At 43.1% G+C, this 27,766-nt stretch overlaps 1 protein-coding gene across 6 annotated transcripts in view; it reads left to right on the forward strand.

The window, feature by feature from the left end:
* Positions 1 to 27,766, forward strand: part of LOC117146115 (diacylglycerol kinase eta) — a 50,245-nt gene that overhangs the window by 13,532 nt on the left and 8,947 nt on the right. For 2 of the 6 annotated variants that reach the window (XM_033312105.1, XM_033312109.1), the window contains 10 exons: positions 8,600 to 8,680; positions 15,786 to 16,634; positions 16,759 to 17,303; positions 17,408 to 18,323; positions 18,392 to 18,526; positions 18,669 to 19,112; positions 19,435 to 20,154; positions 22,229 to 22,439; positions 22,497 to 23,692; positions 23,892 to 24,020. In XM_033312105.1, coding sequence (XP_033167996.1) covers positions 8,600 to 8,680; positions 15,786 to 16,634; positions 16,759 to 17,303; positions 17,408 to 18,323; positions 18,392 to 18,526; positions 18,669 to 19,112; positions 19,435 to 20,154; positions 22,229 to 22,439; positions 22,497 to 23,692; positions 23,892 to 24,020 — 5,226 coding nt within the window. Of the gene's footprint in view, positions 1 to 8,599; positions 8,681 to 15,785; positions 16,635 to 16,758; positions 17,304 to 17,407; positions 18,324 to 18,391; positions 18,527 to 18,668; positions 19,113 to 19,434; positions 20,155 to 21,266; positions 21,390 to 22,228; positions 22,440 to 22,496; positions 23,693 to 23,891; positions 24,021 to 27,766 lie in introns of all 6 variants that reach the window. The other 4 variants (XM_033312110.1, XM_033312108.1, XM_033312106.1 and 1 more) reach the window with 4 other exon arrangements.

Here is a 27,766-nt window from a genome sequence, read left to right on the forward strand (position 1 = left end):
CCCACGAGAGTGCGAGTGCGGGGAAAGCTGTCGGGAAAACTTATGCAATGAAATGTGTTGCATGAACTACAAGCTAAGGCGGTGAGTTGCTCTAAATATACACTATAACTAGTTTTCTGGGAAACTCAGTTTCTCAGCATGCGGGTTGCGTTTTCGATTGGCGAAACCGCACCCTATGCCAAAGGGCAAAGTAACAGATATGAAATCGACCTTTATTATAAGCCCAACCTCAGCATCTTTGGGAGGTTATACAAATGCAACTTATTAAGAGAAAAATATTTAAAATGATTAGTTCGCCTTCCTCAACTCGCGTTATTCCAGAAACAGAAATGTCATAAGTCAAATTCCTTTTCTAAATCATATCTCATCATATGTAGGTTCTGAAATTCCTTAAAAATATATTTGTTCTTATCACCACTTATTAAGGTTGTGTAAATAAATAATCATATTTCTCATTCTCCGAGTGGGAAGCGTGGGCCTTACAACTGTGTTAGTGCCCACCGGAAATGGAAAATGTTTTAGATGAACAGTTGAAGCAGCCGCCAACCGTTGCAGTTAGCGAAATGTGAAACTTCCGCCCTGGCTCCGCCCAACTTTCAAGGTTGCGAAGGGAAAATCATTAACATTTCCTTGGCACCTTTATGACTGCCAAACATTTAAGTCCACCCAAGGACCAAGGCGGCGTCCCAACTGCCATTGCCAATCTCATTTTGAGTTATGTGTGACTAAATTGACATTTCACCTTGATTAATGGCCACGGGCTGGTCAGCAGACTGGGAGAGCTCAATCATGGTCCTGGCTCCAGATTCGGTTCGCTGGCCAGAAGGGAGCCACGAGGCAGGGCCCACGAGCTACTAGCCAAGTTAGAGGACGAGGTCATTGTCTTTTGCGAGCGCCTCAAATTTATTGTGGCGCATTAATTCCCTCATTGCGGATAAAAATCATTTTAAATGGAAAGCAATCACGGCCAGCGGATCGCATCTTTTGTCGTGGCTCAGCCCGGATGGGAGCCTACATATTTGATTCATTTGGAAATGCTCCGCCGGCGGCCCAAAGGCTAACGACTAACGGGCCGCATGAATATTTAATTGACGTCAAACCCTGAGGCGGAAAAGGATACAGGTTTTCGAATAATTTCTGCGAAAATTCCCAAACAAAGCGATGAGCGCTGGCTTTTGCAAGTGTGAGTACATCGGTTTGATATTGCCATTCGAGCTTTATTAATTTATCATTAAAATGTATACACATTTCGCTTGTTTCATCTCCAAAAACTTTCACTTCAAAACCGAAAGAAAATCAAAATTTTGCCATTCATGCTGCTAAGCAGGCCCGAAGTTTTAAATAACGCACAAAACGGCGCCAAGCTCAAAGGAGCGTTAACTGGTCTGAGTGAAAGGCAGCGAAAGGAAAGGTCGAAACGGCTTTCTTACCCCTCATTTCGGTTGGGCACTCGTGCGACTTTGAAATGCTTAGTGAAAAGTTTTGGGCCCAAAGACAGTTTCTGGCCAGCCACCACCCACAGTGACACGTTTGCCGACAAAAGGTAATACCAGAAATGGGGCACAACAAAGGCTGCTTCTTGCCTTTTATTGAGTGGGAATCCTTTGTGTGACAGGCTCCCCAGCAAGGCAGTGTCCTTCTAAAATTTCCGGCCAGCGTTGCTATAGGTGACGCTCCCGAAAAGCCACTTCTAGCCTGTGAAATAAATGATTCGGGGGTGATACTCGAAGCCAGGAGGGAGGTGGGAATTCGTTTAGTGCCCTGTAATGTGTCAATTATATGGCCATTTAGTGCAAACGAAATATACTTGATTCGATTTAGTTGCTGGGCGAAAAAAGAGAACTTGCAGACTCAAATTTCAATTGAGCTGCCGTAAATCAATCAATTTTCTGTTAGCGCTAAGTGAACTTCATTTTCTGCACCCACTGTGTCCAAGTAACGTTATCAACAGAAATGGTTTTAATCAAATTAAATTAGTTTTAAGTAAGTTGAGTACCTAGACAACCTGAACTTCAGTTTATATTAGTTGCCCCCATATTTTATCAACACCTAACATCAGCTTATGATTATAACAAACCTAGGGCCATTTAAGTTTCAGTGAAACTTTCAACCTTTAAGGAAGTAAAAATCTGACAAATGACTTTTAACTTATTCGGTTTTTTCAAGTGAGTTGGCAACTAACTGTGTTTTCGGTACCCTTGCAGGCAAATTGAAAAACAGATTTGCCGTGCAGACGGGATTTTAACTTTAAGCAGCCGTAAACAAGAAGTAAAAATAGAAGATAACCGGGCTTAGCTAAAGTTTGCACACGCACACCGCACAAGTTGCAAGAACATGAGGTAAATTGGGCAAGTTATCATTAACACCTCGCTGATCCAGCCATCCGCAGCCCCCCCCTGGACCCCGAAAAAATGAAATGGGGACTAAGTGGAGAGATTGGGGAGTTTGGGGGGCGAAGAGCAGGACCTAGAAAGGTGTTGGCAGTTGCTGGGGGCGCGTGATTCCCAAATTGATGGGCGGCCTCTCAGGTTACGTGGCATCAACATTTATGCGAGGATTTACACTCGAAAATAAATCCTTCACGTGGCATTACGGAGATGCGTGCTCTTTGCGTTTTCCCATTAGCTGCTCCTTTCGCCTTGGATCGGTCTGGGCCTCGATTTACGGGTCTGTTTACCGCCCATTTTATGCTCAGTTTTGAATATTTCCGCCCTAAGTGGTTTATGTATTGCGCTTTAATGATAAATGTCGTGCAAAGTTGACCGAGTCTTTGGATCCGCAAACACCATCGTTTATTGAAAAAGTTCACTGAGAGGCTTGCCATGAGCCAGGGAACATAAGTCACTATTATTCCGGGCACTGAGAAAAAAAGTTGCATTTTAGCTTAAACAGACTTAAACCAGGGAATTTCATACATGCACAGGTATTTTAACATTCACATTCTTATTTGCGGCAGATCATAACTACTCCGAACTATTCATTCAGTAACATACGTTTTTAATTCGATTAAAAAAGTTTTTCACATTCGAAGTATGTTTTTATGAGTTTTTTATAGATATTGCAGACTGCAATTTGCAGTCATGTTCGGGTTTTTTGTAAGTGCTTGTTGACTAAACTTTTCCTTCGTGCTAGGGCGGCAGAAAAACTTTTTACTTGTCTAGCAAATAATTTATTCGAGTAGGGGGCACCGTTCATATAATTTTTACTGCCTGCTGGCTGTGCATGTTTTACTAAAGCCAACAAGGAAAAACTGCCATCATAAATGTTTAATTTATAATGTGCAATCTTGGCATGGCCAGCAACCAAAAGTTAACCTTTTTGTCCAAATTAATGCACATTTATTAGGCTGAAACTGCGGGCCAGGATACGAATTTTGTGGAAAGTCCGGCAGATAATCGCCGGAGCTGTTGCCGGGCAGTTGGATATGGACCTCCGCTCTTTCTGGGTCGGAAACGTTTTCGGTTTTTATCAAACTGCTGAAAGCGGGCTTGTGTGTTCTTTCGGAACGGGAAATATCATTTTATCAAGCCCGAAACGAGGTCATGTGAGTTTCCCGCCGATTCGCAGACCAAACCCAGACCACGCGGCCCAGAAAAATGTTGAATTTCCACATCGCTCTTAGTCTCCTGCCTTTCACTTCCTTTTTTTAACATAAAACGAGACTCATAAATTATGTTGCATAAATCACGGCACAGCGGCTCGTTTTCAACATTCTGTTGGATATGTTGTACGCCAATAAGGTTCACAAGAGGGAAATATATAACATATGCATATGCCATTAATAAAATCAACAGAAGTTTGCTTCCAAAAGCAAAAATAAACAGAAATGCGAATATTTTAATGGTTGCGCAAATTAATTGATTTCTTTATTATGAGGCAACTTGGTCCAAACCAAATTAATTAAAGTATAACAACATTTTTTTCTTATTCCTAATAAAACCTTCAACTTATTAAGGAAGCTCTTTGGGTAGCTACCCCTCATGCGAAATTGAATCATCTCCCACAGCATTTTCTCTTAAAATGCATTATATTTTTAACATATGCAAACAGAAAGCAATCAAAATGCATATGAGATCCTTAAGCTGCGATTTAATGTGCCACAAGAAGAAGCTGCATTTTTTGCACCTAATAATTATTAATGCGCATTTTTATGCACATCATGGCGTGTGAAATCTGGATCCAATAGACAAGAGCGGGAAAATGGCAAAAAATAAGCTTGTTTATCTGATGCATGGCACTCTTGCGGTTGAAATAATCCCATAAATCTCAATTCGCGCCCCAACCTTTATTGAAATATATGTACTCATCAGCATTACGCTGTCACAATGGGTTATACGGGGCGTATACTTAACGTGTGTGCCTGCCATTAATACTGCATTGCTCTCAATGCCACGCATCGCATCGAAATGGCCTGAAAAATATTCGCTGACGCCCCAGCGCTATTAATCACAATTATTGTCAGCCAGCTTGTCGGCTCCGCAGCCTCATCCCACCGACATCTGCCGCTCCCCCGGAATCGGGTCACAGTTGTTATCCCGTTGCAGGGACATGACAAATTACACCGAACCTCCAAGTAGGCCAGTAGGCTCCTCCTTCGCCGTCTCCTTTGCCCCCTTCTAAATCGCTCTAATTGCGGGCTTTTGTTCCTTTCCCCATAACGCATGCTGGGGTGAAATGTTCATTTCGCAATGAGTGGGTCACATGTAATTGCCAGTGTGGCTAATGCGGGCCTGCCTGGCTAACTGGTTGGGTGGCTGACTGACTGGGTGACTGACTGGGTGGCCCGGAACAATCGATACTGCTAAACACCGAAGGCCAAATAGCAAGCTCGGTAATTGCAAATCCAGAATGCTTAGTTCGACCAGAAATCAGTGCGTTGAGGTGGTATCCTTACCTCCAATAGATTGACATCGTTCTGCGGGGGAAAATGTACTTCTGCATTTAGAAACATAGCATATAAATCAATAGAAATAAGATGATGCACAGAGAGAATAACCAAATTAACCACAGAGTACTACAGTAAATTTTATAGTTATTTGCAAGCTAAATAATAAGGACGACATTTGTACTTTAAGTATGTGTCCCGTATTGATTCCAATTAGCGATATAATTACTTTAATAATCAATTGAAAATTTCGAAGAACAAATTAGAGTCTTTACAATTCCTATCAGTACAAATGACCACCTGGGGCATAATTTCTTTCTGTGCACGAGGCAGGGTCTTCGAACCATAAATACTTTGCTAGTATTTAAATGTGGCTCTCAGCAAGGATTGGTGGAGCACAGCGGGCGACGGACGATGTTGTGGCACATTAATAACTAGGAGGGAGTGTTCGGGGTGGGGCGAAGAAAGTGGAGCTGCTGGTTCCCCGGGGGAGTGGCGGGCAAGTTATGCCATTAAAATGTCAAAATTTCAAGCTGCGCCACTTTGACACGCCAAATGAAACGTGGCACGCCCACGCAGACACCTACGTGCCACGCCCCGGAACGCCCACGAAGAGCCACCGCCCAGAAATATTTGCCAAAGCCCCAACCCCAAGGAATCCACCAAGCGTAATTTGTACCCGGGCAGCCAAAGCTATTTAATAATAATTAGACCCAAAACTGGTTGGCACCATTATTTCCTTGGGCCTGTTTGGTTTTCCTACCAGTGGCAGAAGTATTCTTTGCATAAGACGATTTAAAAAGCGGCAAAAGTCTTTAATGTTTGTGTGTCGCACACCCCCACTTTGCAAATAGTTGGAATGCAACTGCGAACAAAAGTTCGCCAAGTGACATTTCAAAGGAACAACTTTGTCGTCAGGAACTTCTTGGCACTTGCGATGCGAAAGTTGAGCGCTGCAAAGGCATCAATCCGATATTGATGTGCCACCAGGATTGCTTTCTTTAAGTTTCTGCACTGATAAGATTGCTTTGATTTGCCTTGAACTTTCTTAAAGAGAATCCCTTGCCGAATGGGGCTCAATTAGTGGACTTAGGGTCTGATCGCCCAGCCTAACTCAGCACTTTTCCGACTCGAGCACACTAAATTCTAATGACTGCCAGCTCTTTTTTCCCATTAAGTGATTTGGCCGGCAGAAAAAGCGGGAGAGCTCAGGAAAAAGACGAAATGGTTCAGAAGTAATGCAAAGAAATTGATATGAATGGTCCCGAAACTTTTCTGCAAGTTGTACCGCCAACAAAAAAAATAAAATAAAATAAAATAAATAAAAGGCCAGAGGAAAGTATGTTCGTGCGCCAGGTGGCGAATCCTGTGCAAGGACCTGGTCCCCGGACCCTCGAAAGTGCGCAAATTAATGATTATTCGGGGCCGTTTTTCGTTCGGTCTCGAGGCAGAAAGAAATCTCGGCATAATGCAATCAAAGTTGGGTTAATGCCTGGGGACTGGAGCTGATAACACAGAAAATTAGCAATTTGCCTTAATGTGTCTGTGATTGACCCCAGAGGAAGCGGCAAACTGGTAACCAAGTGGATGGGCTCGCCGAGAAGGCAATTCCCAAACGTGTCATGTGCCTCAGACCCATCGAAATAAATCAAATTCAAAAATTCAGCATAATTATTTTATTATCGATTCTCGTCGCCCGCTGTATTAAAATATAAATCAAACACACAAGCACAACCAAATATACATATATTTATTCGCCTCCTTTTTAATGAGATCCGCGGCAAGGCTTCTGCTTTTCCATTCTGCTTAAGATTTGCGATATCCATTCGAGCGGAAAATGTCTGTGCTCACTTAATTTAACAAGTGCGGAAACGCGCGCAAAACAGGAAAACCCAAGCACTCTCACAAACGTGCGTATTCTGCCTGAAGCAAGGAAAAGCGATGGAATAAAAATAAATAAATCATGGAGTTTATACGCAGTTGTGTATAATATTTTTTTTAAATAATACTAAGCAACAAAGCATGCTACAAAAAAATTACCTGCTGGGTTTTAATATTTAACGAACTATAGGAACTACTCACTTGAGGATCTAGATTAAATTAGGAAAGTCCAGGCATTTCAACAAACTCAGTGAAATAAAATTCTGTAGAGAATGTGGGGCTCGCGGACAAATTAAAGTTAAAAACGTTGCCTGGGAAAAGCACTTGAACCTCTCGCTGATTTCCGCCGATTTCAGCGCACCCTTCGCAGGCTGAATTCGCCGAGGACTTGGGATTCGGTTGGAGATTTTTTCCTTAAGTGTGGGTACTCAAAAATCTCTTGTGCTTTCCACGCAGCCCAAGCTCACGTATTTCCCGAGTGCCCCAGTGTATCTGTGGGGACCTCGAACTGCCTGTGTGTACGTTTAATTATTGTAATGCTCACTCTGGCGGATTAAGCCGCTCCATCATACATATCCATTTGGTTTTGAGTGATGGCCGTGTTTTCAATCAATTATGTGCCAAAACAACTTATTATAATTACACACACTGGCAAACCGTTCGGTTCGTCGCACTTTCGCCTTAAAGACACCAAAATCAATGCGGTGGCTCCGTTCGCAATTCATGGAACCGGAAACAGTACGGGTATCGGTATATAGGTATTGGTTTTGTAAGCCACAGTACTTGGGCGTCATAATAAGACTTAAGGTGGCTTCAATAAGAGCTCACAACCTGCCACTGACACAGCTCCTCCAAACGGGAACCCTGAAAGTCAAGGAAGTTTGCGCCACATGAATAAATTATGCCAAGGCTGTGTATAGAAAAGCGAGCATATAGGTGAAGCTGCGACCCTCAGAAACGGAAACATTGTTGGGGCAGTCAGAGGAGGTGGAGCAACCAGAGCAGGCCGCAATATTAAATTGATTTTAGATCACTTTAAGTTCGCAGAGGACGGTGCACAGGCCAATAATCAAATATTAATTGCTGTGGGAATCGAGGCAAATAAAACAAAATACAAAAATAATACAACATACAGTTTGCCCACCTAGCAGACTCCACAGTTACCTTGGGGCGCAAACAAAATTCCAACTTTCTGAGCCACTCGAGTCAAAAGAAAACCAATTTTCGGCATGCTCAAAAACTACTTGAATACACAAACCTTGGCGTTTCGATGGTCGTGGAACTTGAGATTGGGATTGGGTTTGGGATTGAGTTTAGGTTCATGTTTGTGGGGCTCGGGTTTCAGAGTAGGACACCTTGATTTCGGTTTTCGCTTCGTATGGCCACGATGCCCTCCATTGTCACATTTATATTATTTCTTTGGGCTGGCCTTTGTTGGCTGGTAAATATCCATTTATTTGCCGGCCTGTGTGTGTGAAACATTTCAATTTCCTAAAGGACCTGCGGGCCAGACAAGTCGGAAGGCCGGTCGGGGGTTTGAGCCACATCAAAATAGCCGCCGGCCAGCTTAAAACATTCCATTAGGGCCAAAGACAAGGCGAAATATACCATATACATATATATACATTTGTTTTTTCTTCCTTTTGACCTGGCTCAGTGCCAACTCATTCCCTTGCCCAAGGAAAGGCCAAGAAGGATGCAGGCCGCCAAAGGAATTTCTGCCACGAAATTAAAAAAATATTATGTAGCTGGAGAGGGTTGCAATTTGCATACTCGTTTTATTCTTTCCAAGAACTGGATTCTAATTCTTTCCTTAAATATTTTTCCTTGCAGTGCGATGTTTTCGACGATATCGACCTATCGGATTTGTGTTACTTCGAGTGCGGCATCAAGAACGTAAATCATAGTTTTCAGGTAAGTCACATCTAAACAATGCAGAACCATAAAAATGTAATGTGAAAAGTTTGCCCTCCGAGCTCAGGTTTCGCACTTTGTTGGGCTCAGTATTTCATGTGTCGGGGGTACTTTTTGCTAATTAGTTCACCGATTTGGCTGCTACCCATATGTTTCCCACAATTAACTGCCTTTTAATTTGACCAACTTTTGATAACAATGTGAGACCATTTGGCAGGCACCCAGAACATTTCCTCGAGGTGTGATAAAGTAAATAGGAAACGGAAGGGCTTCTCGCCTTGGCTTTGATATCCTTTTTGCTATTGAGTGGTTGGTGTATCTGACTGGTTACATACACAAAAGTCAACCAATTTTTTGTATTCCTATATACCAAAAAAGGGGAAAACTCGAGCCACAAAGCAAAAGTCAAACGGAAAACAAAAGAAATCGAAGCAAAACGTAAACATTGAACGCGGTCTGCACGCTGAATTAGCATAAGTAGGTGACCTCCTTCCAGTTGGAAATCCGATATATATATATATATATACTCTCCTACAGATATATGTAAATTTTCGGTTTCTCTTCATACACGAATGCGCAAAATTTGATTCGGAAAATTAGAACGTTTACGGGAAATCCTCGGAAAGCAGTATGTTTGGGCCCAGCTTGTTGCTCAATTCCGTGCGCCTCGCAAATAATAAAAATCCCCATATATACATACTTTATACTTTCTTATGATATAAATAATAAAATTGCCAGACGAGCGAATAAAGGTGCCCTAACAGTGGAAATTGCCAAAAGGCTTTTCCCTCCTCACTTTTGCGAAAATGTTATTAGCGAGGGCGGTACCCATCATCGTTTTTATTGTCTTTTGTCAGTTGAGTTTCCACGACGGTTGGCGTGATTCCAAATCACCCTTGAGCAAATATATGCTTAAGGTGTTATCTAAAAGGAAAAGGGAAAATCCATTTTATGGTGAATCCTCTTAAAGCTAGTCAAACGTTTAAGCCAGCGCAATGCCCTTTGTTTTTAAAAAACGAAACTTTTTTCGTCGAGGGAATAGCTGAAGTGATTTTTTCTTTGTTTAGCCAAATACAAAGCAAATTCAATTTGCTATGTACCACGACAGTCCACAGGTCGAGAGTCCTGCCAAAAGCAATGCACTCAGAATACTGCGAGTGGTTGTCAACAATGTCAGCGACACCATAAACCGCAAACAAAAGCGTTCACTCGTTGCAGTCGTCAGTGTCACGAAAATATAACAGCAAATAAGCCAATGAGCGGAACATTCAATAAAAATGCGGATAGGAAAACACATTCGCGGAAAAACCAATTTCCCGTGAAAGCGCCATGAAAAGTTTTCCATCAATCTTGATGCACAAAAGTGCAAACAAGGGATGTGCGGCTGTGTCCTATCCTTCGTAAATCTACACACACTATTGAAATCCGATTTGCTCAAAATATACAATTAGAAAACAAATAAGTTACCCTACTTATAAAAAAAGAATTTATCTGATTAATAACTTAATGTGTGCCTTCAACTGAACATAACTATTCTAATCAGTGTTGAAAGCATATACTTTCCTAACAGTCAGTTAACGAGGTTAAATTTATAAATGCTTCTGAAATTACTGAAAAGCAAGTTCCATTCTTGAGAACGTGACTCCTTAAATGTTACGACTCCTTCCTCCTCATACCTGTTACTCGCATAATACATAAAGGGTATACTAGATTCGTTGAAAAGTTTGAAACGTGCTTTTACGAAACTACAAATATATGCATTCTTGATCAGGATCACTAGCCGTCCCCACATTTTTGTTTTTACTTATTTGTATTCTTGCCAATTTAAAACTTCTACTTTCCTACTGAGTATCTGATAGTCGAGGAACTGAACTGTAGCGTTCTCCTCGTTTAAGCTGTTAAAGTCTTATTTCGCTCAAGATGTCTGTCTTCCAAACTGGCGAAGGGCTTCTTAGGCACGTAAGCGACATCTTACTTGTGGCCACGTGCCTCGAAACTTTTCAGTTACAAATAAACAATGACAGAAAGGTTTACTAGGACTTTGTGCAGTAAGTGGTAAGCGCATTGTGGGCCAATTCCCGATGCAGAGTGTTTTGTGGCTGAAACCGATTGTCGATGTAAGTACTCGGTGTGGCGACTGGCTGGTGAACAACGCCAGTTTTCTCATCACTTATAAGAGTCGCATAACCTTTAGTGCTCCCAAACCAGCTGGGAAACACTTTCATTTTCGCTTCACTTAACAGGATCTTATTCTCTCAGTTTCCGTCCTTGCAAATAGCTTTTGGCCTTTCAAACATCAATCTTGAAATTGTTTAGGCAAACGAAATGGGTTCAGATGGATATTATTTCGCCATTGTTCGGATGCTGCATTATTGTGTGTCGTTTCCAAAGAATTTATATTTCTACGACTTACCTTCAAGTTTTCCATTACTGGGTATTAAATCATAGATAATCTCATGAACTGATTTGTGGTGCCTAAGTGCACTTGTAAGTCATCCGCTGGACGACTAATTAACACCAACCACTGGCTTATTATGAAGGACCTCAAGCTAACCGACACTCGACTAAAACAAAGGGCAATCAAGCGTGACAGCCACAATTTGCGTACTTCACTTATCGAGGGCAATTTTCAAGTATGCCCCCACCAACCTCCCTTCGGCGGACAAACTTTCTGAGAATTTGTAATAGCAATCAAGCTGATTGATTGTCTTCACCACACACATCGTTCGGGAGCGAGGAAGCAGCAGCGGCATCAATTATGCAAGATGAAGCTCGACTTCTGTTAATTTCGCATCACACCACGCGGCGTATACGTAATACGCAATTCGAGCGACTGCCGAGTTCCCCTGCAAATTGAGCAAAGTTAACTGCCAGTCATCAGAGCAACTTGGCCGCCCAAAATATATTTTGAAAAATAAGCAATTTTTTCGTCGCTTTAAGCAAAACTTAATTGATTTCCAAGAACAACAGCAGTCTAAAAAGTTATTCCCCAACGTCAAATATTTTCATAATTAAGGCATTTCCCCAACTGGCTTTTTGTTGTTCTTTAGCAAATGTCAACGTCAAAAAGACCCGCAAGTGTTTAATTGTTTGTTCAGATTTAGTGCTGATTCCAGACCCCAATCAAAAGTTTCGTTATCCCAATTTAGAGTCGTAAGGTCAAGAGTTGTTAAATGTCATGTGACAGTGCGTAAATAATTAGTGCACTCACCATAAAGTCAATCTTCTTGATTAATTAACATCTGCAGATGGATTTCGTGGAAACTGCCTACTCAATGGTAGAAAGGAGCCTTTCAGTCTTTGTGTATTAATTTCATAATTTCCAATTTAACACAATAATGTCTTCAAGTTTATTACTTAGCAAAGCATTCCTCTCGTGTTTATTGTTCACGCTAAAGCAAACATTACAATATTAAAGCATGTTGGTTTCCAAGAAACACACAAAGCTCTGGATTATTAGTTTTTCCCCGGAGCGATCCGGCAAGTTGAAAAATGTATAATTTTCGCATTTGCTTTGTTATGGCATTAGCCCAGTTTCAGGTAATTCTAAGGCATCCAGCAGGCTAAAGTCTCTTCCCTGCCCTTGAACTTTGTAGGAGAAAAGTATATTATTTACCAGAGTTGAACCCAATGTGCCAATGGTTTAACTAGACTTCAAATTTGTTTTCTTCATTGTCTTTTCCAGGAAAACTCAAATAAAACGTCTCTGAGTTCTCGTAAAAATTTAACTTTGGGGCAACCATTCTATTTAACCATCCATTTTACTCTCAAAGACATGTATATTTCCTGTAGTTTGACTTGCGAATAGGGTTCTAAAGTATAGATTTACTTATATATGCGCAGAAGTGATAAATATTCAATGCCTTAAAGAATCCTTAAAGCAAAACTGAAAACATATTATCGAATTCATTTCGAGAAGAGTAGAGCGGAAGCAGAATTTGGAACATCACAATTTAGCCAAATGACCGAAGGGAGGCTGTTAATATTACAAAAGTAATTTTAAAAGTTCTCGCTCTCATTTTGTGCGGTTATGTAAAAGCGGCCAGTTTGTTTTTCCGTCTCTCCTTCTAAAAAAGGAACAGAAACAAGGATTTTCACTGTGAGCCGGGTGGAGAAAGCCAAACTTTGATGTGCTCGCTGGGGGATAACTCGGCGTATGCGTAATTTGGCGTTTGCTTCTGCTCCTGCTTCTTGTGGCTCCTTGTTATGAATATTTTGGCGCCACTTCAGTGTATCGCGGCATGAATTCTGTCATATGTCGGCTCAAGTGGGAGCGGCACAGTGGTGCGTGAAAATTGTTAAATAATATTGGATTTCCCATATGAAGTATAGAAAACGAAATACAAATTTCATAGAAATTTAAGATAAATATCAAATGGCTAAAGAAAAATGTAAAAAAATCGAGTTTCTTCATTAAGGGGTATATCCATGTAAAACTTTAGGTCGAAATTGTTGATACATATATAAAATATACAATACGTCAAATTGTTTTCTGCTGTATAAATATTGTGATTTCCTCACGTACAAGACCATTTAAAGGTAACCAAAAAATTTTGCCAACTGCCTAGTTATAAAAATATATCATTAAAGTTGCCAAAAACCATTTAATAAATGAAATTCCTTAAAGTATAATTACAAGTGGTTATATAATCCGTTTTAAAGTACAGATTATTGATTTTGCAGAGAACTAACTAGATTCGCATCACTAATCAAAGTTTGCAAGCTTGATTGGCCATTACTTGCACATCAAGGGTCATAGATGCCTTTATTGATTGTTATGAAATATGGCAAAAACTTGCGGTATTCCTTGCTGGAATATTCCATCGTCCGCAGGATGGCAAAAGGACATGACAAGAGGGTCCTGCATTTTGTCGCTAGTTCTCGCATATTGCGCTTTCCCTGCGGAGCAGAATGGCCAGCGACATCGGTCTCTGCTGTTTTATACTGATGTGTCCCGGTTTTACGGTCCCATTTTTTTGCAAGTGGAAACCCGCCGTGCTGGAACAGCGAAAATCGCCATGCAACACCGCGAACGGGTAAACAAAGAACTAGTCCTGGCAAACAGATTGGTTTTCACCGCTGATTGGTGGACGCCCAGAGGTGTCCATGGGTTGTAAAAAGTGTCTGGTCACTTGGACCAATGAAATTTGAAATGGTGATTAAGAGTGAAAATTGAAGCTAAGCGCAAATATCCTGCAAACAAGCTTGATAACGACGGTGATGTAATTTTCTCAATGGCATATTTAGGTGAACTGTGTACTTACAAAACTTTTCACTAAGTTTAATAAACTTCCGATACAGCTTGAACTTGCAATTTTCAGAACCGACTTACTTAAAATTGCTTTTTCAAAGGAAAGTTTGTGAAATACAATCAATTGCAGCGAAAAGGTCAGAGATAATAAAATTCCTGGACAAACTAATTAAATCCCCATCCAAACTGAATTAAAACAAGAATTAACAATGAAATACCCAAATGTCGCCAACAAAAGTTGCACTTCAGTTTCAGTTTCCCAAACCGAAGCACTCTGTCCCGGATTTACTCTTAAAAGCACATTCATGTTCCAAACGTCAAGTCGAGAGGTCCCACCTCCATCACCACCACCCACATTGAATGGCACGTGCATTGGGAATCAGTTAACCTTGCACCATATACTAATTGAAAACAGGAAGAGCCACGAACCCAGTAGCCAGGCTAGAAAGGAGTGCCAGGATGGATGGCGATAATGACTTTGCGGTTGCGTTTGCGGTTGCGGTTACACATTAATTGCAACATCGAGTATGCAAACAGGACGGGGCTGATCCCTTTGATTGAAAATTCAGGTCCGACGAGAACCGTTACGAAGTTAATGCGTTTGGAATGCAATTAGTGAGACTCGTTTTTTCGGGTGGCCATGGTCTACCCCTTACTCCCTGATTTTGTCTATTCTGTGGCAAAAGTTTTCACCACTTTTGCCAATAGTTCACTTAGCTGTCACAACAAAGCGCACATTGTGCGACTTATGACACAGACGCCATAGCACACAACCCCACTCCCATTTACAGTTCAGAGGTCGTTTCAGCCAATGACATTGGCATGTCAACTGGTCATTGTCAACGTCCTCCAACTAAGTCATCTGCACTTGCATAACCCGGCTGACATGGTATGCTTGATTTATTGTACTCATCCGGCACCCTTTTGGGTGCAGAAAGTTAATTAGAAAGTCTTATTAAGCTCGGGCATTTAAATTAATGGTAAAAAAACAAAGTCATAACTTTACCTTGCGTAGAAACTTCGTTTAGTCAATAGCAAGAGAAACTGGAAAAAGCGAAGATAAAATATCTCAGAAGGACATATTCCCCATAAATTAGGCAAGGCTACCGAACAACGAAGCATTAGAATCATAATCCGCTAAGGTAACTTTGAAGGTCGGTTATATTTGTTTTGTGGGAGGGTGTGTGCTCGGTGGGTGAGCCACTTGAACGAGCTTATACGGCGGCTTGTCCTACTTACGGGCTTGGCACATGACCTCAAGCCTTTGGCTGGTCCATTTGTACGCGCATTATCATTAACATGAGCAGCATTAGCATATTAATGAGCCCACCAAAATACATAATAAACCCCCATTTGATTACACAACCAATAAGCTGACCGCGGTAGGTAGCCTCGTTCCAGCGAATGTGGGTTTATTAGGGGAAATTACTTTGCCAAAAAATTACCAACCATAATTAACAAGGTTTTTGTGAATTTGTTCCTCTTTGCTTTTATATTCCTTGTACATTTCGTTAGCATATTCTACTTAGATTTGTCTTATTTCGGATAAAATAGTATATAGTATAGTATATAGATAGTAGATGGTATTTAAATCAAATGAAATGATCTACTTTTCGTATTTCAAATTTCCCATTAAGTTGAATAAAACTACAATTAGATATTTAAAATGTAAAAAAGAATAACAACAAAATATTTTAATTATTTCAAGTGAACGTATAATGTTAATAACAGTATGCATTGTGTAATGATCGTTAAATTTTATTCTGCGGACGAGTACACTTTTCTTGCCATATCCCTTTTGCACAGGACACAACGCATTAAATATTAACCTCAATTTTTTTGTATTACCTACAGATAATCACACCCACTCGTTCGCTGGTGCTCTGCGCCGAGTCCCGCCGCGAAATGGAGGATTGGCTGGGCAGCCTAAAAACGGCGACGGCGCCGCAGAGGCCTCGTGGTGACAGCTTTCTTATCGAGCAGCACGACATCCTGTCCAACCACCACCACTGGTACGCCACCTCCCACGCCCGCCCCACCTACTGCAATGTGTGCAGGGACGCCCTTTCCGGGGTCACCTCCCACGGACTCAGCTGCGAGGTGTGCAAGTGCAAGGTGCACAAGCGGTGTGCGGCCAAGTCGATAGCCAACTGCAAGTGGACAACGCTAGCTAGTGTGGGCAAGGACATCATCGAGCAGGCGGACGGCATCATCATGCCGCATCAGTGGATGGAGGGCAACCTGCCGGTGTCCTCCATGTGTGCCGTCTGTAAAAAGACCTGCGGGTCCGTGCTAAGACTCCAGGATTGGCGGTGCCTGTGGTGTCGGGCCACCGTCCATGTGGCTTGTCGTCCCCAAATGGCTGTGGCCTGTCCAATCGGACCTGCCAAGTTGTCGGTGGTTCCTCCAACCAGCGTACATTCCATCAGCACCGATGACGCCTGGGATGTGGCCAGTCCCAAGGGCAACTTTTCGCCCCTGCTGGTCTTCGTGAACTCCAAGTCTGGAGACAATCAAGGAGTGAAGTTCCTGCGGCGCTTCAAGCAGCTACTGAATCCTGCACAAGTCTTTGATCTAATCTCTACTGGTCCGAGTCTTGGATTACGGCTATTCCGACACTTCGAGATGTTCCGTATTCTGGTCTGCTCCGGTGACGGATCAGTAGGCTGGGTTCTTAGCGAGATCGATCGCTTTAACATGCATGTAAGTTTTATATATGCATATTTCTATGCACTACATTTTATCAAGTAGTAATAAAATAATCACAGACTGTATCAATTTTATATATGTATTTTATAAAATATTATTTTCTTCTCTAAATGAACAGAAACAATGTCAGGTGGCCGTGATGCCTTTAGGGACGGGCAACGATCTGGCCAGGGTTTTGGGTTGGGGCTCGAGCTGCGACGACGACACCCACCTGCCGCAGATTCTAGAGCGGTACGAGTCGGCCAGCACCAAGATGCTGGATCGATGGAGCATCATGGTCTTCGAAAAGGCTATTCCTGTGCCCAAAACACCCAAGATGTCCATCAGCACTGAGCAGGAAGCGATGCTCACTGGCATGGTGACATCGGCCAACCATCACCTGCGCTTCATAGTGGAAACCAATGACACCCAGACCCTGATCAGCTCCACGCGGAATCTCTGCGACACCGTTGACGACCTGGTCTGCCGCATCTCGGAACACCACAAGGATGACGAACAGCTGGCCGTTAAGTGTGACATTCTCAGGCAGAAACTTAACATGCTGCTGGATGCTCTGCAGGAGGAGGAAATCGGTGCCCACAGTGGCGACGATTTGATAGCCACCATCAGGAGTCTTATTGCGAGAAGTATTCCGGTGACGCCAGGATCCAACGCCTACCTGCTGTAAGTAACTATACAAGATTTAAATTAAAAATCAACTTCCTATTCCATAAAATGTAATATCAATTTATAATTGGACATTATTATCTTTAACCCCTCACTACCAGCAATCCAAACATATCAATCGAAAAGACGGAAAAGGATCAAATTAATACAAAGGAGCGCAGAAATAGTCGATCCCTTCGCTCTAGCGAGAAAGAGGCTCTCCAGTGTCGTGCCAATAGCGTCAAGCGAGCCATCTACAATGTTGTGGAGCACTCGGAACCAGGACGTCCTAAACGCTACCAGCGAAAGTTGTCCATTACACCGTTTGAGGCCCTAAAGCTACCTACAAACGCATCCGGAGAATCAACACCCTGCACCTCCCCTTTACCGATAATTCCACCCATCAATATTATCTCTCCCACCATGGAAACCTCACGTCTCACCTGCATTTCCCCTCTGCCTGATACCCGACGAGATTCCGTTGATGAGAACTTCTTTAACAGCATAAATTTGCCGGCTCCGCGTCAATTTGCGGATAGTCGTAGGAGCTCTGGTGTGGAAGTGATCCAGGAGATCGAGGAGGGCGCCAATGGGGAGACCGTGTACCGAAGAAGTCGCATGTCCCTGACCGGTGGAGCTAATATCGATGATGCCGGTAATCGTTTGTCACCCTGCAGCGACGGAGGCGAAAATACGCCCACCGAGCGCAAAGTGGACTTCCTTAGGGTCCCGATCCACACTGGCGAACAGATAGTAGACCCCTTGTGCGATTATCGTCCACACGAGGTTTTTGAGCGTACCTACTACATGACCCGGGAAATGGACAAAGACAAGGAAAAGGACAAGGAGAAGGACAAACCCGTAGAGATCGACAAGGAAAAGAATACATGTGTGGAGAAGGAGGGCAGCATGCCCGCCGAGAATCTGGTGCATACATGCAACCTTCAGGTACCCGGAGTTGTCGTTACCCCAAACCCCCAAAATGTTTACTCAAGCGCCAGCATTACAATCATTGACACCGATGCACAGACCACTACCGTACGTGTCTCATTGTCGAAATGTGATTCCCCCCACCATGATCGCCTAACCTTTTCTAATCCTTGCAGGAGCAATCCTCTTCAGATGATCTGGGTGGCGAAGCCAGCGATGTTCTGTCTGCCATTAGCAATGAAGAGTGCAGCGTGGCTTCTGAAATATTTGACAAGCAGGACGCAGGACAAACCGTGGGTGATATCATTCAGGTGAGAATAGGATACTTTGTTAAATTGCAACTACATTATTTAAAATGTTTAAATAACAACCAAGAATATGGGCCCACCCGGGGAGACCTTTATTTTATCCAACCCGGTTCTTTCTACTTCACTAACATTCTTTTTAATCCAGAATATGGATGCCAGCAACTTCACACACATCGACTCACCAGAGACGAGCGATGAAACGGAGGCCATGCCTGGCGAGAGCATCATGGACGACATAAGCTCGGTACTGGGTCACGATATAACCTATGCCCTGCAGGACAACACGCTTACCGACGACACCACCACTCTCTGCTCTGAGCATGTGGGACCACCGAAACCTCCTCGCAAGAAGTCATTGAGCGCCCTAAGCCGCACCCATGCTCATCCGCGGCGGCGCAACTCGTCTCCACCGAGAATTGCGCGATTGGCGCGAATGGACAGCGATGATAATCCCCAGCAATTCGGATTTGAAAATATCGTTTTCGAGATCGACAATAGGTGTGACGACCAGAAGATGCGGGAGCCACCGCGCTACTGCAGCCTGGCGCAGTTCGTGGAAGGTAACGATATAGCGCGTCAAAGCTTCAAGGTAGGTATAGCCGATCAAGTTGGATTAGCTGTATGTCTAGTTTGTAAATAGCGTATAGAGTATCTAGAGTTGTTCTGTATGGTTGTCGGCAGTGATGAGATATGGCCACTTATGGTAAACTCTTTGTTGCTCTACATTTGCTTCTTTCTTAAACTTTTCTTTTTCGGCTGTTCAATCGAATCAACCAACATCTAACAAAATATTAACCCGTCCAAAATCGAACTAACAAAACCAAACCAAACCAAACCGAACTAAAACTAAAACCAATCCTGCAATGTACAAAAACCATCGACTACTTACTATAATCCTGCTCCCGCTGAAGCGTCCCAAAAAGCGCATCTCACTGAAAAAACCCAAACCAACTACAACCACTGAAATCGTATCTCAACAGCAGCTTATGCTAGAACAACATCGAGGTGGAGACAACGATAGCGATTATCCGGAGCACCAGCAAACTCCAACGAATAAAGGGGCCAATTCACTGGCCACCACCAGCGAGGACGAGCTGTCCACGCAGACGGCCATCAAAATAGAAATACAAGACATTGATGCCACTGTGCGCAACCTCAACAGCAGCATGAAGCCGAATACGATCTTGACCACGTCGACATCGCCCACGAAGAAATCGGGCCATGGACAAGATGTAAAGCGCATTACTTTTGATGAGTCGTGTAAGAAAGAATCCTTTGATGATGTAAATCCCAACTATCCACAGATAAGTGTTGTTGTGAGGCCGCCGACGCCGTTGCGCGGCGACTCCATCAAGCCCACGGTATCGCTCCTGCCGGTCTCCTCCGGCGGAGCCATGGCCGTGTCCATGACCTGCTCCGGAATGCTGGGGGTGCGAGCCATGAACGCCTCTGAGATCAGGCGACACTCGAGCCACGCCCCCGGTCTGGCTGTCCGTGAGTTCGACAAGGACAAGGACCGCCGGCACTCCGGCTTCAATCCCAACCAGCTGACACTCGATCCGGAGCACGCCCGCTTCCTCAGCAGCTCGCCGGCGGCTAGTCGCAGGATCAGCTGCGGCAGCCTCTTCAAGGTGAGTCTACGAGCAAACCACCTCCTCCTCAGCGTCTCTCTACAACCAGTTCCCCATATTGCACGCCTTAAACAAAAGTGGCACAACATATTTTTTTCAAACATTCTACAATAATTGAAAAGCAAATACCATTATAAAGAAAAGATTTTAAAAAATGTTTAAGGATAATTTGTAAAAAGAAAACGAACATCTTATGAATTTGAACTTAACACGGAAACAGATAATCAAAATAGTATTAAAATTTAGATAGATCCTTTTAAAAATAATATTTTACAGCACATTCATAGTGTATATTATTATAATCAGCCCCATATGAAAATCGAGTTGTGCCACTTTCGTTGAGTGCGTGCCACATGTTCGATCCAAATTGGCTTCGCATCCGTCGGCAATTGCGAAGTTCTTGAGTTTTGATTGTGTCAATCGAGCAATTGGTGTCAAGTGCAATTGCAAGTGCAGAATGCAGCTATCATACAGCCACACACTAACAACAGCGACTGTAGGTAATGGTTCGTTCAAGAAATTCCCAATCAACCACCTACCACCAGGGAGTTTTGAAAAAAAAACTGGATTCAGTTCCAGGTATTAACGTACTTTTAGTTTGCAGCTTATACAATATTTATTTATTAGGAAACATTTGGTGCGAGTTCAAGTTATTCTTTGGAGCCTTTTTTGGTTATATATTATTAATTAGGGCATTTTGTTTGTTCCGATAAAACATCAAGGTATATTAGATTGCCACCATTTTATACAATCTTCAACCGTACAAAGTGTTTAAATCGGTTAATTTATATGTTTTCCACATTATTGAGTAACTTTAGTTCAAATAGACAGTTAACAGTAAATTAATCCACCACAAAATATTACCAAGTAAAACAACCATGTTCTATATGATTTACATAAGCACAAAAACAATTGGTACGTATTTCAAAATTCATTAACCTATATGAACTTATGATTTAGATATTCTTAACAAAATCTTAAACTCCATACCACAACGACACTGTTCTACTCCATACATGTAATTAATTGTAATTATAAATACACTGTAAATGGAAAACATTCAAAACTAAACACGATTTATAAAAGAAGTCATTATAAATGCATTTTCTTAGAAGAAAAACAAAAAGATCGCCACCAAGCGCAGCTACGGATTGTTCAGCGTTCGGTTCTTTGTGGTGGCCGAGCCAGATTTTCGCCTGGCCACCCTGGCGCTGATCAGGCCACTGATTCCTCTGGTAAGCCAGTCCAAAAATCCGGGCCGCGGTCCCAGGTGCTCGGGCTCCGGACCCTCCCCACTCCCTCTGTTCTGATCCCAAGACAGTTTCTGCGTTTCTTCGTTCGTTCGATGTGTAAGCTTCCCAGCAAGTCCCAATATCCGGATCTACCAACTCGAGTAATAGCTTCGGGCTCACCGAAAGAAACCTATGACAAATGATGGCTTTACTTAATCATTTATTTTGAAACAAATTTATAAAAAGTCCTGTCATTGTCCGTGTACAAATTTGAACATATCATTTTTATTGCAAAACCAATAAGCTTGACAATATCTAATCTTTTTAAATAAGCCAATTCTGTCATGGGTCTCCAACAGTCTTTGAATTTGATAATCCCTCTGTACAAAGCGTCTCATTTAAAGTGGCAGTTACAGATCCTTAGCACATGCGTCAGTTCGCTTTTGAGTAGTGTTGCAAATTAACCAATAAGTTAAAAAACTATCTTAACCAAAACCATAACAAAAACAACAAAAACACGTAGCCTCTGCTTAATACCCTACCATCTATGATTTCCATTCTTTTGTTTGTTTACGTAGTGTGCTGTCTTCTACGCTCTGTCTCACTCCGAATCTCACTTCGTATCTCTCTCTCGCTCTGTCCCTCGAAAAGTACTTACCAACCCTGCGCCGTATTTGCAAGCCACCCAACACTGGCACACTCACCCACACAAATCACACTCAATCACATCCACATGTTTCTTTGTATCGTAGTTAGTGCTGACTTTCCGGTTGCTCTTTGACACGTACTCGACTTTTCCCGACTTTTGGTTTTCGCGACTAATCAAAGCCTCTTTCTTGCAGCCGAACGAAGCACTTCCGAATCTGCAGACCCTAAAGGGGTCCAAGTCGAGCTTGTTTATGGGGTCAACTTTATTCGGTTTCGATCACTTGGCTTCCGCAGAAAAGGACAAGGAGGAAAAAGGCGGCAAAGACAAAGATAAGACGCCCACCGAGGAGACCAACCGAAAGTTGCCCATCATCAATCCTCTAGTGCGACTGCCCAACTGGCCAAGTAAGGACCATAATAAGCTTTTACAATACTTTTTGTATATAAATTTTTTTTCTCCAGATCTTGCTAATGGTGGTGGCTTTATATCCAAATGCCTTTTGGCCAATGCCGATACCCTCTGCGCCGCCGTCAGTCCCCTTATGGACCCGGATGAGACACTACTAGCCGGTTACCATGAGAAGTGCGTGATGAACAACTACTTTGGAATCGGCATCGATGCCAAGATCTCGCTGGACTTCCACAACAAGCGTGAGGAGCACCCCGAAAAGTGCCGATCCCGAGCACGGAACTACATGTGGTACGGGGTTTTGGGATCCAAGCAGCTCCTGCAGAAGACCTGCAAGAATCTGGAGCAGCGAGTACAGCTCGAGTGCGATGGTCAGAGGATTCCGCTGCCGGAATTGCAGGGAATTGTGATACTGAACATACCCAGCTTCATGGGAGGCACCAATTTCTGGGGCAGCAGCAAGAAGGATGACATATTCCTGCCGCCCAGCTTCGATGATCGTGTGCTAGAAGTGGTGGCTGTCTTCGGATCGGTGCAGATGGCTGCCTCGCGTCTAATTAATCTACAACATCATCGGATCGCCCAGTGCCAAAGCGTACAGATCAATATCCTGGGAGACGAGGAGATACCCATTCAGGTGGACGGAGAAGCCTGGCTTCAGCCACCTGGAATGATTCGCATTCTGCACAAGAACCGAGTGCAGATGCTATGCAGGAACAGAAGCTTGGAGCTCTCGCTGAAGAGCTGGCAGGAGAAGCAGCGCCAGCACAGCATCTCTATCCAAAGGGATGCATCTTCTACAGCTTCGGAGCATGCCAACTCTACGGACGAGGTAATCTCCGAACGCGAATGCTACGTGCTCCTCAACTTTATTGAAGCCGTCAGCTCGTTGGTGAAGTGGGTCAAGTTCCTGATTATCTCACATCCGGCACTACAGCACGACCTATACGAGGTGGCCTGCCGGGCCAGTGAAGCCCTGGAATCGATTCATCCGCAGGGCAAACTACTCGAAGGTCCTTCGTTGCGCACCAAGTTGGTGGAGGTCATCGACTCATCGCGGCAGCTTTACGACGATGCATGCACCCTGCTGCGCGACCGAGGTCATAGTTTGATTCTCCGTGAGGATTTGGAAACGAAGCTCAGCGCGGCGTTGGCCAACATGGAAATGGAACTGAAAAAGTGCTCCGTGCAGAAGTGCATTGACGGCAAACTGAGGGCCTACTTTAATGTTCTGGCGCCCAACGAAGAGGTGAGTGGGGGAATACTACGAAGTTTCGAACCAGGCAAATACCAAACCAAAAGTCGATTTCCTCGACTATCAGATACCTTTACTAAGCTTGTTTCATTAGTGGGATCACTTATAAGTACTCAGAAACTATTAGATACAGTGCAGTATATTAATAGAAAATGATTCCCTAATTTCTCAAAACTATTTTGCTTCTCCACAGTCCGATGGCCGCCGCAAGTCTCGACCTTTCTGGGTGAGATTGCGTTCCGGTTCGACCGCCGGTCAGCAGGCGTTTAAGCCACCTTTGACCAACACCCGCGAGGCGGCCAACAACTGGAGCGTCAACGAGGTGTGTAACGTGTAACGAATTAAAATGATGAAAGACTGGAGTACCTATACTTGCGGGCGCACGCTTTAGAGGCCGGCTCTAGCTCATGGCAATGGGTGTGGTGATCTTGCTTGTACAGATCTCTTTTCGTTACAGACAACAATTAATAAGATCAAGAAATTGAGCGTGCTTGCAACAACAACAAAATGAAGGAGCTAGAATGCAAAAATCGGAGGAAGGAAATTAATACTTTCGGAAGCGGACAGTTCTAGAATGGGAGAAAAGTTTGAGAATTTTTCGCCGGCGAAGCACAGGTGGAATCGTGTTCGCGCATTGCCCTACCCTACCTTAGACCACTTTCCTTAAGAGCATAGCTCTAGTGGTCCCTTCAGTGCCCTACGTCAGGAGAAACATCAGCCGAGTCAGTATTTAGGTTTTCTTAGAAATTCATATTTTCAAAATCAATCAAGGCTTAATAATTAATAACAATATTTATATTTAAAAATAAGTACATACTAAAGAACCAAGTAAATATACAAATAATATACGGGCTAGTGTAACTCAAAAGATCTAAAGCAAGGTTTATTCACGCAGTTGCGAGATCAGAAAAGGTAGTTCAATTCGATGTTCGAGATCATCACAATTAAAGGTTAAAAATACTAGGGCTAAATATATATATTTTCCATTTTTCATTTAAATCTTTAATAATTTCCGTTCTCTCTATAATCTCTTTCTTAATTTTAATTTTTAATTTTAATTTAATTTATTTTAATTTTATTTATTATTTTTTTTGAGTTTTTATTATACCGAATCTTTAACGAGAAAGAAAGTTAATTCTGTTTGAGAGAGAGCCACTAATAAATTCGGTTAAATTTTCTTTTCTCTTTATATTTCAATTGGCTGCTCTCGCCACTCCATTATCATATATATATTTTTTTAATTGCAGTGTGAATACAACATAAGATGACCTCTAGCAAAATTTATTCGGTTTACAACCGAACATTTCCAATAAGAATAAAATTTTATCAATGAGACTCACTCAACTTTTCACTCCTCGGCGAAAGATCGATCTCCCGGCGCAAATGAGCTGAAACGAAAAGGTGGCTTTTTCCACAAACACTATAAAGAGGCATAATTTTTGGATAACACGACTGCATGAAAAAAATTTTAAAGATCCCCACTTGAATATTTAAATGAGTAATTTCCGAAAAGGAACTCCAAAGAAAATTTAATTAGCTTAGGTTAGATCACTTACTATTTAAAACTTTAATCACTAATAAGAATTCATTTTTTTTTAAATTCAAGAAAAATTATTAAACGGTATGACCGAGTTTCCTACTCGTGAACCTATTCTTATGGCTTAACGTTAAACCTAAACTACATAGGAATAATTTTAATTTCTGCCACTCTATGTCCAAGGTGGCGATCAGGTGGAATTAATACTCTTTAGTAAGGTTAGGTCTGGCTTTCGGCATATCTCAGCGTACACTTAGAAATTTTGTTCGATTCAACTGGAATTTAATTTAATTTCGACATTCTAGACTGCCGATCAAGCCTAAAGAAAATTCTATTCACTCTAACCTCACTCTAAGCTCTACTTAGGCTGCATTTTTATTTGTTTAAAGATCCCTCCTGGTGGCCCCGATTTAGGGCGGTCGCTGTCCGGCTGCTGCGGCTGGTCCTTTGCTCCGGCTCGCTGGAAAGGCGCTCCACTACTCGGCCTGGCGCAGTTGCCGTCTCTCCTTCTGCCCGCCGGTAGCGGATCCGTAAAATCGTAGGACCCGGGCGAAAGTATAAGACGTCCAGCGAAAACCCACCGGGCTTCAATTTCGGCTGCGATTATATTCCGTGTCAAACTACCGTCCGTCAATATTTTGAGGTTGACTAACCTGCAGTTTGTCCCAGTCGAAGCTAGGATTTGGCGGCAAAGCGGCGGTGAGAGGGCCGTGACAAACGCCGATCTCTACGGCTTAATATCGCCGGGAAAACACACGCCGGACTTATTCCGCGCACCACTATAAGCGAAGGAACGCCGTATTCTCGATATTTCGCACGACAAAAAATTCCGTATGACCGCAAGTTAAAATTTTCGACGCACTTTTACAACTTGACGCGTTGACTGTTCAGATCGAAAAGAAGGCGAACCGGAAACATTAGTCGAGGCGTAGGCCATCGGCGGAAATCACGATCAGCTGAACAACACTTTTTCTTCGATAACCGAATAATACCAAACTTATCGGGTGCAGCTAATAAGGGTTGCATCCAGTCTAGTACATTCTAGCTACTTCGTGCTACATCTAGTATGACCTCACATTAGTGTGTCACAGCTGACCGCCCTATCGATTATTTATCGAGATTTTTTTTTTCACCCACTGCTTCAGTCGCCTCTACAAAACCCCCCCGCTACACTCAGACTAGGGTACTCATTGACACACTAGGCTGAGACCGACTGGAAGCACCTTACTGCCGAATGTCCTTGGCATGATAGGTACCCACAACTCGTCCTTGGAGATCCTCCAGCTCGTAATACACGTTGCCGATCTTCTTCCGAACTCGAGACTTCACGAACGTCGGTCCAAACTTGGCGTTGTAACCGGTTTGGAAACAGCTTGGCTTAAAATTCCGCCGATAAACTTCTTGCCCTTCGACAAATGATACCTCACGAGAACGGATATTATACCGCTTCTCATTCTCGTTATGCTTGTTTCTCATCTGATCGACAGCTTGCTTCCGCATTATCTCGAAAGATTCGTGCCGGTCGAACTTTAGAGAACGATCGTCCAGGAGATTTAGGCGTCTGATCAACGAATACGTCGACCCTGACGTGATCATGTGCTGCCCAAATACCATATAATAGGGACTAGTACCAATGCTAGAATGCACCGCCGACCTCAACGCACAACATATTCGGCTGAGAAACTCATCCCAGTCCTTCTGGTCGAGACGCAGATAGGCCCTGATTGCAGCAATTACTGATCTGTTCACGCGCTCCGAAGCATTTGCCTGAGGCGAGTGAACAGCGGTCAGAGTGTGCTTAACGCCGTACTGCTCCATAAGTTTCTGGAACGTCCTCGCTCGAAATTGGGAACCATTGTCAGACAGTATCACTTCGGGCACTCCGAACGTCATGAACAACTCGTCTTCCAGATACTTTATGACGACGCTGGAATCAATCTTCTTTACGGGTTTCATGAACACGTATTTCGTAAAATGATCCAGAACAATAAAGATTCCTATGTTGCCGCTCCTTGACCTAGGATACGGTCCGAGAAAATCTATGAACAAACGCTGGAAGAATCGCTGCGATTCAGGCGCTTTTCCCAAAGGCGGTCTGAGAGTGAAATTTGGAGATTTTGTACTCTTACAAACCTCACACGCACTAATATAAGCCCTCACGTCCGAAACGAGACCGGGCCAGAAGTAATATCGCCGTATTCTTTCCAAGGTTTTGTGTATGCCACCATGCGCAGCTAACGGACTATCGTGCGCGCGAGCCAGAATCTTCGATACCAACTCTTTGGGGACCCAAAGTTTCCAGGCGTATTCGTCATGCATTCGTTCTCCAGTCAGGTGCTCGGCTTTTCTATATAAAAACCCGCTCTCCACCTTGAGATCAGGAAAATTCGAGGTATTTTCCTTTACGGTCTCTACCAACTTTACGTAGTCACTAGACTGGAAAAATTCAGAGTCGAAATCAACAATTAAGTCTTCTTGCAAGTCCACCGCGGCTACAATCTCCTCGTTTACACGAGACAGTGTATCCGGGA

This window comes from Drosophila mauritiana, chromosome 3R (genome assembly GCF_004382145.1).
Source record: "Drosophila mauritiana strain mau12 chromosome 3R, ASM438214v1, whole genome shotgun sequence".
Classification (NCBI taxonomy): Eukaryota; Metazoa; Arthropoda; class Insecta; order Diptera; family Drosophilidae; genus Drosophila; species Drosophila mauritiana.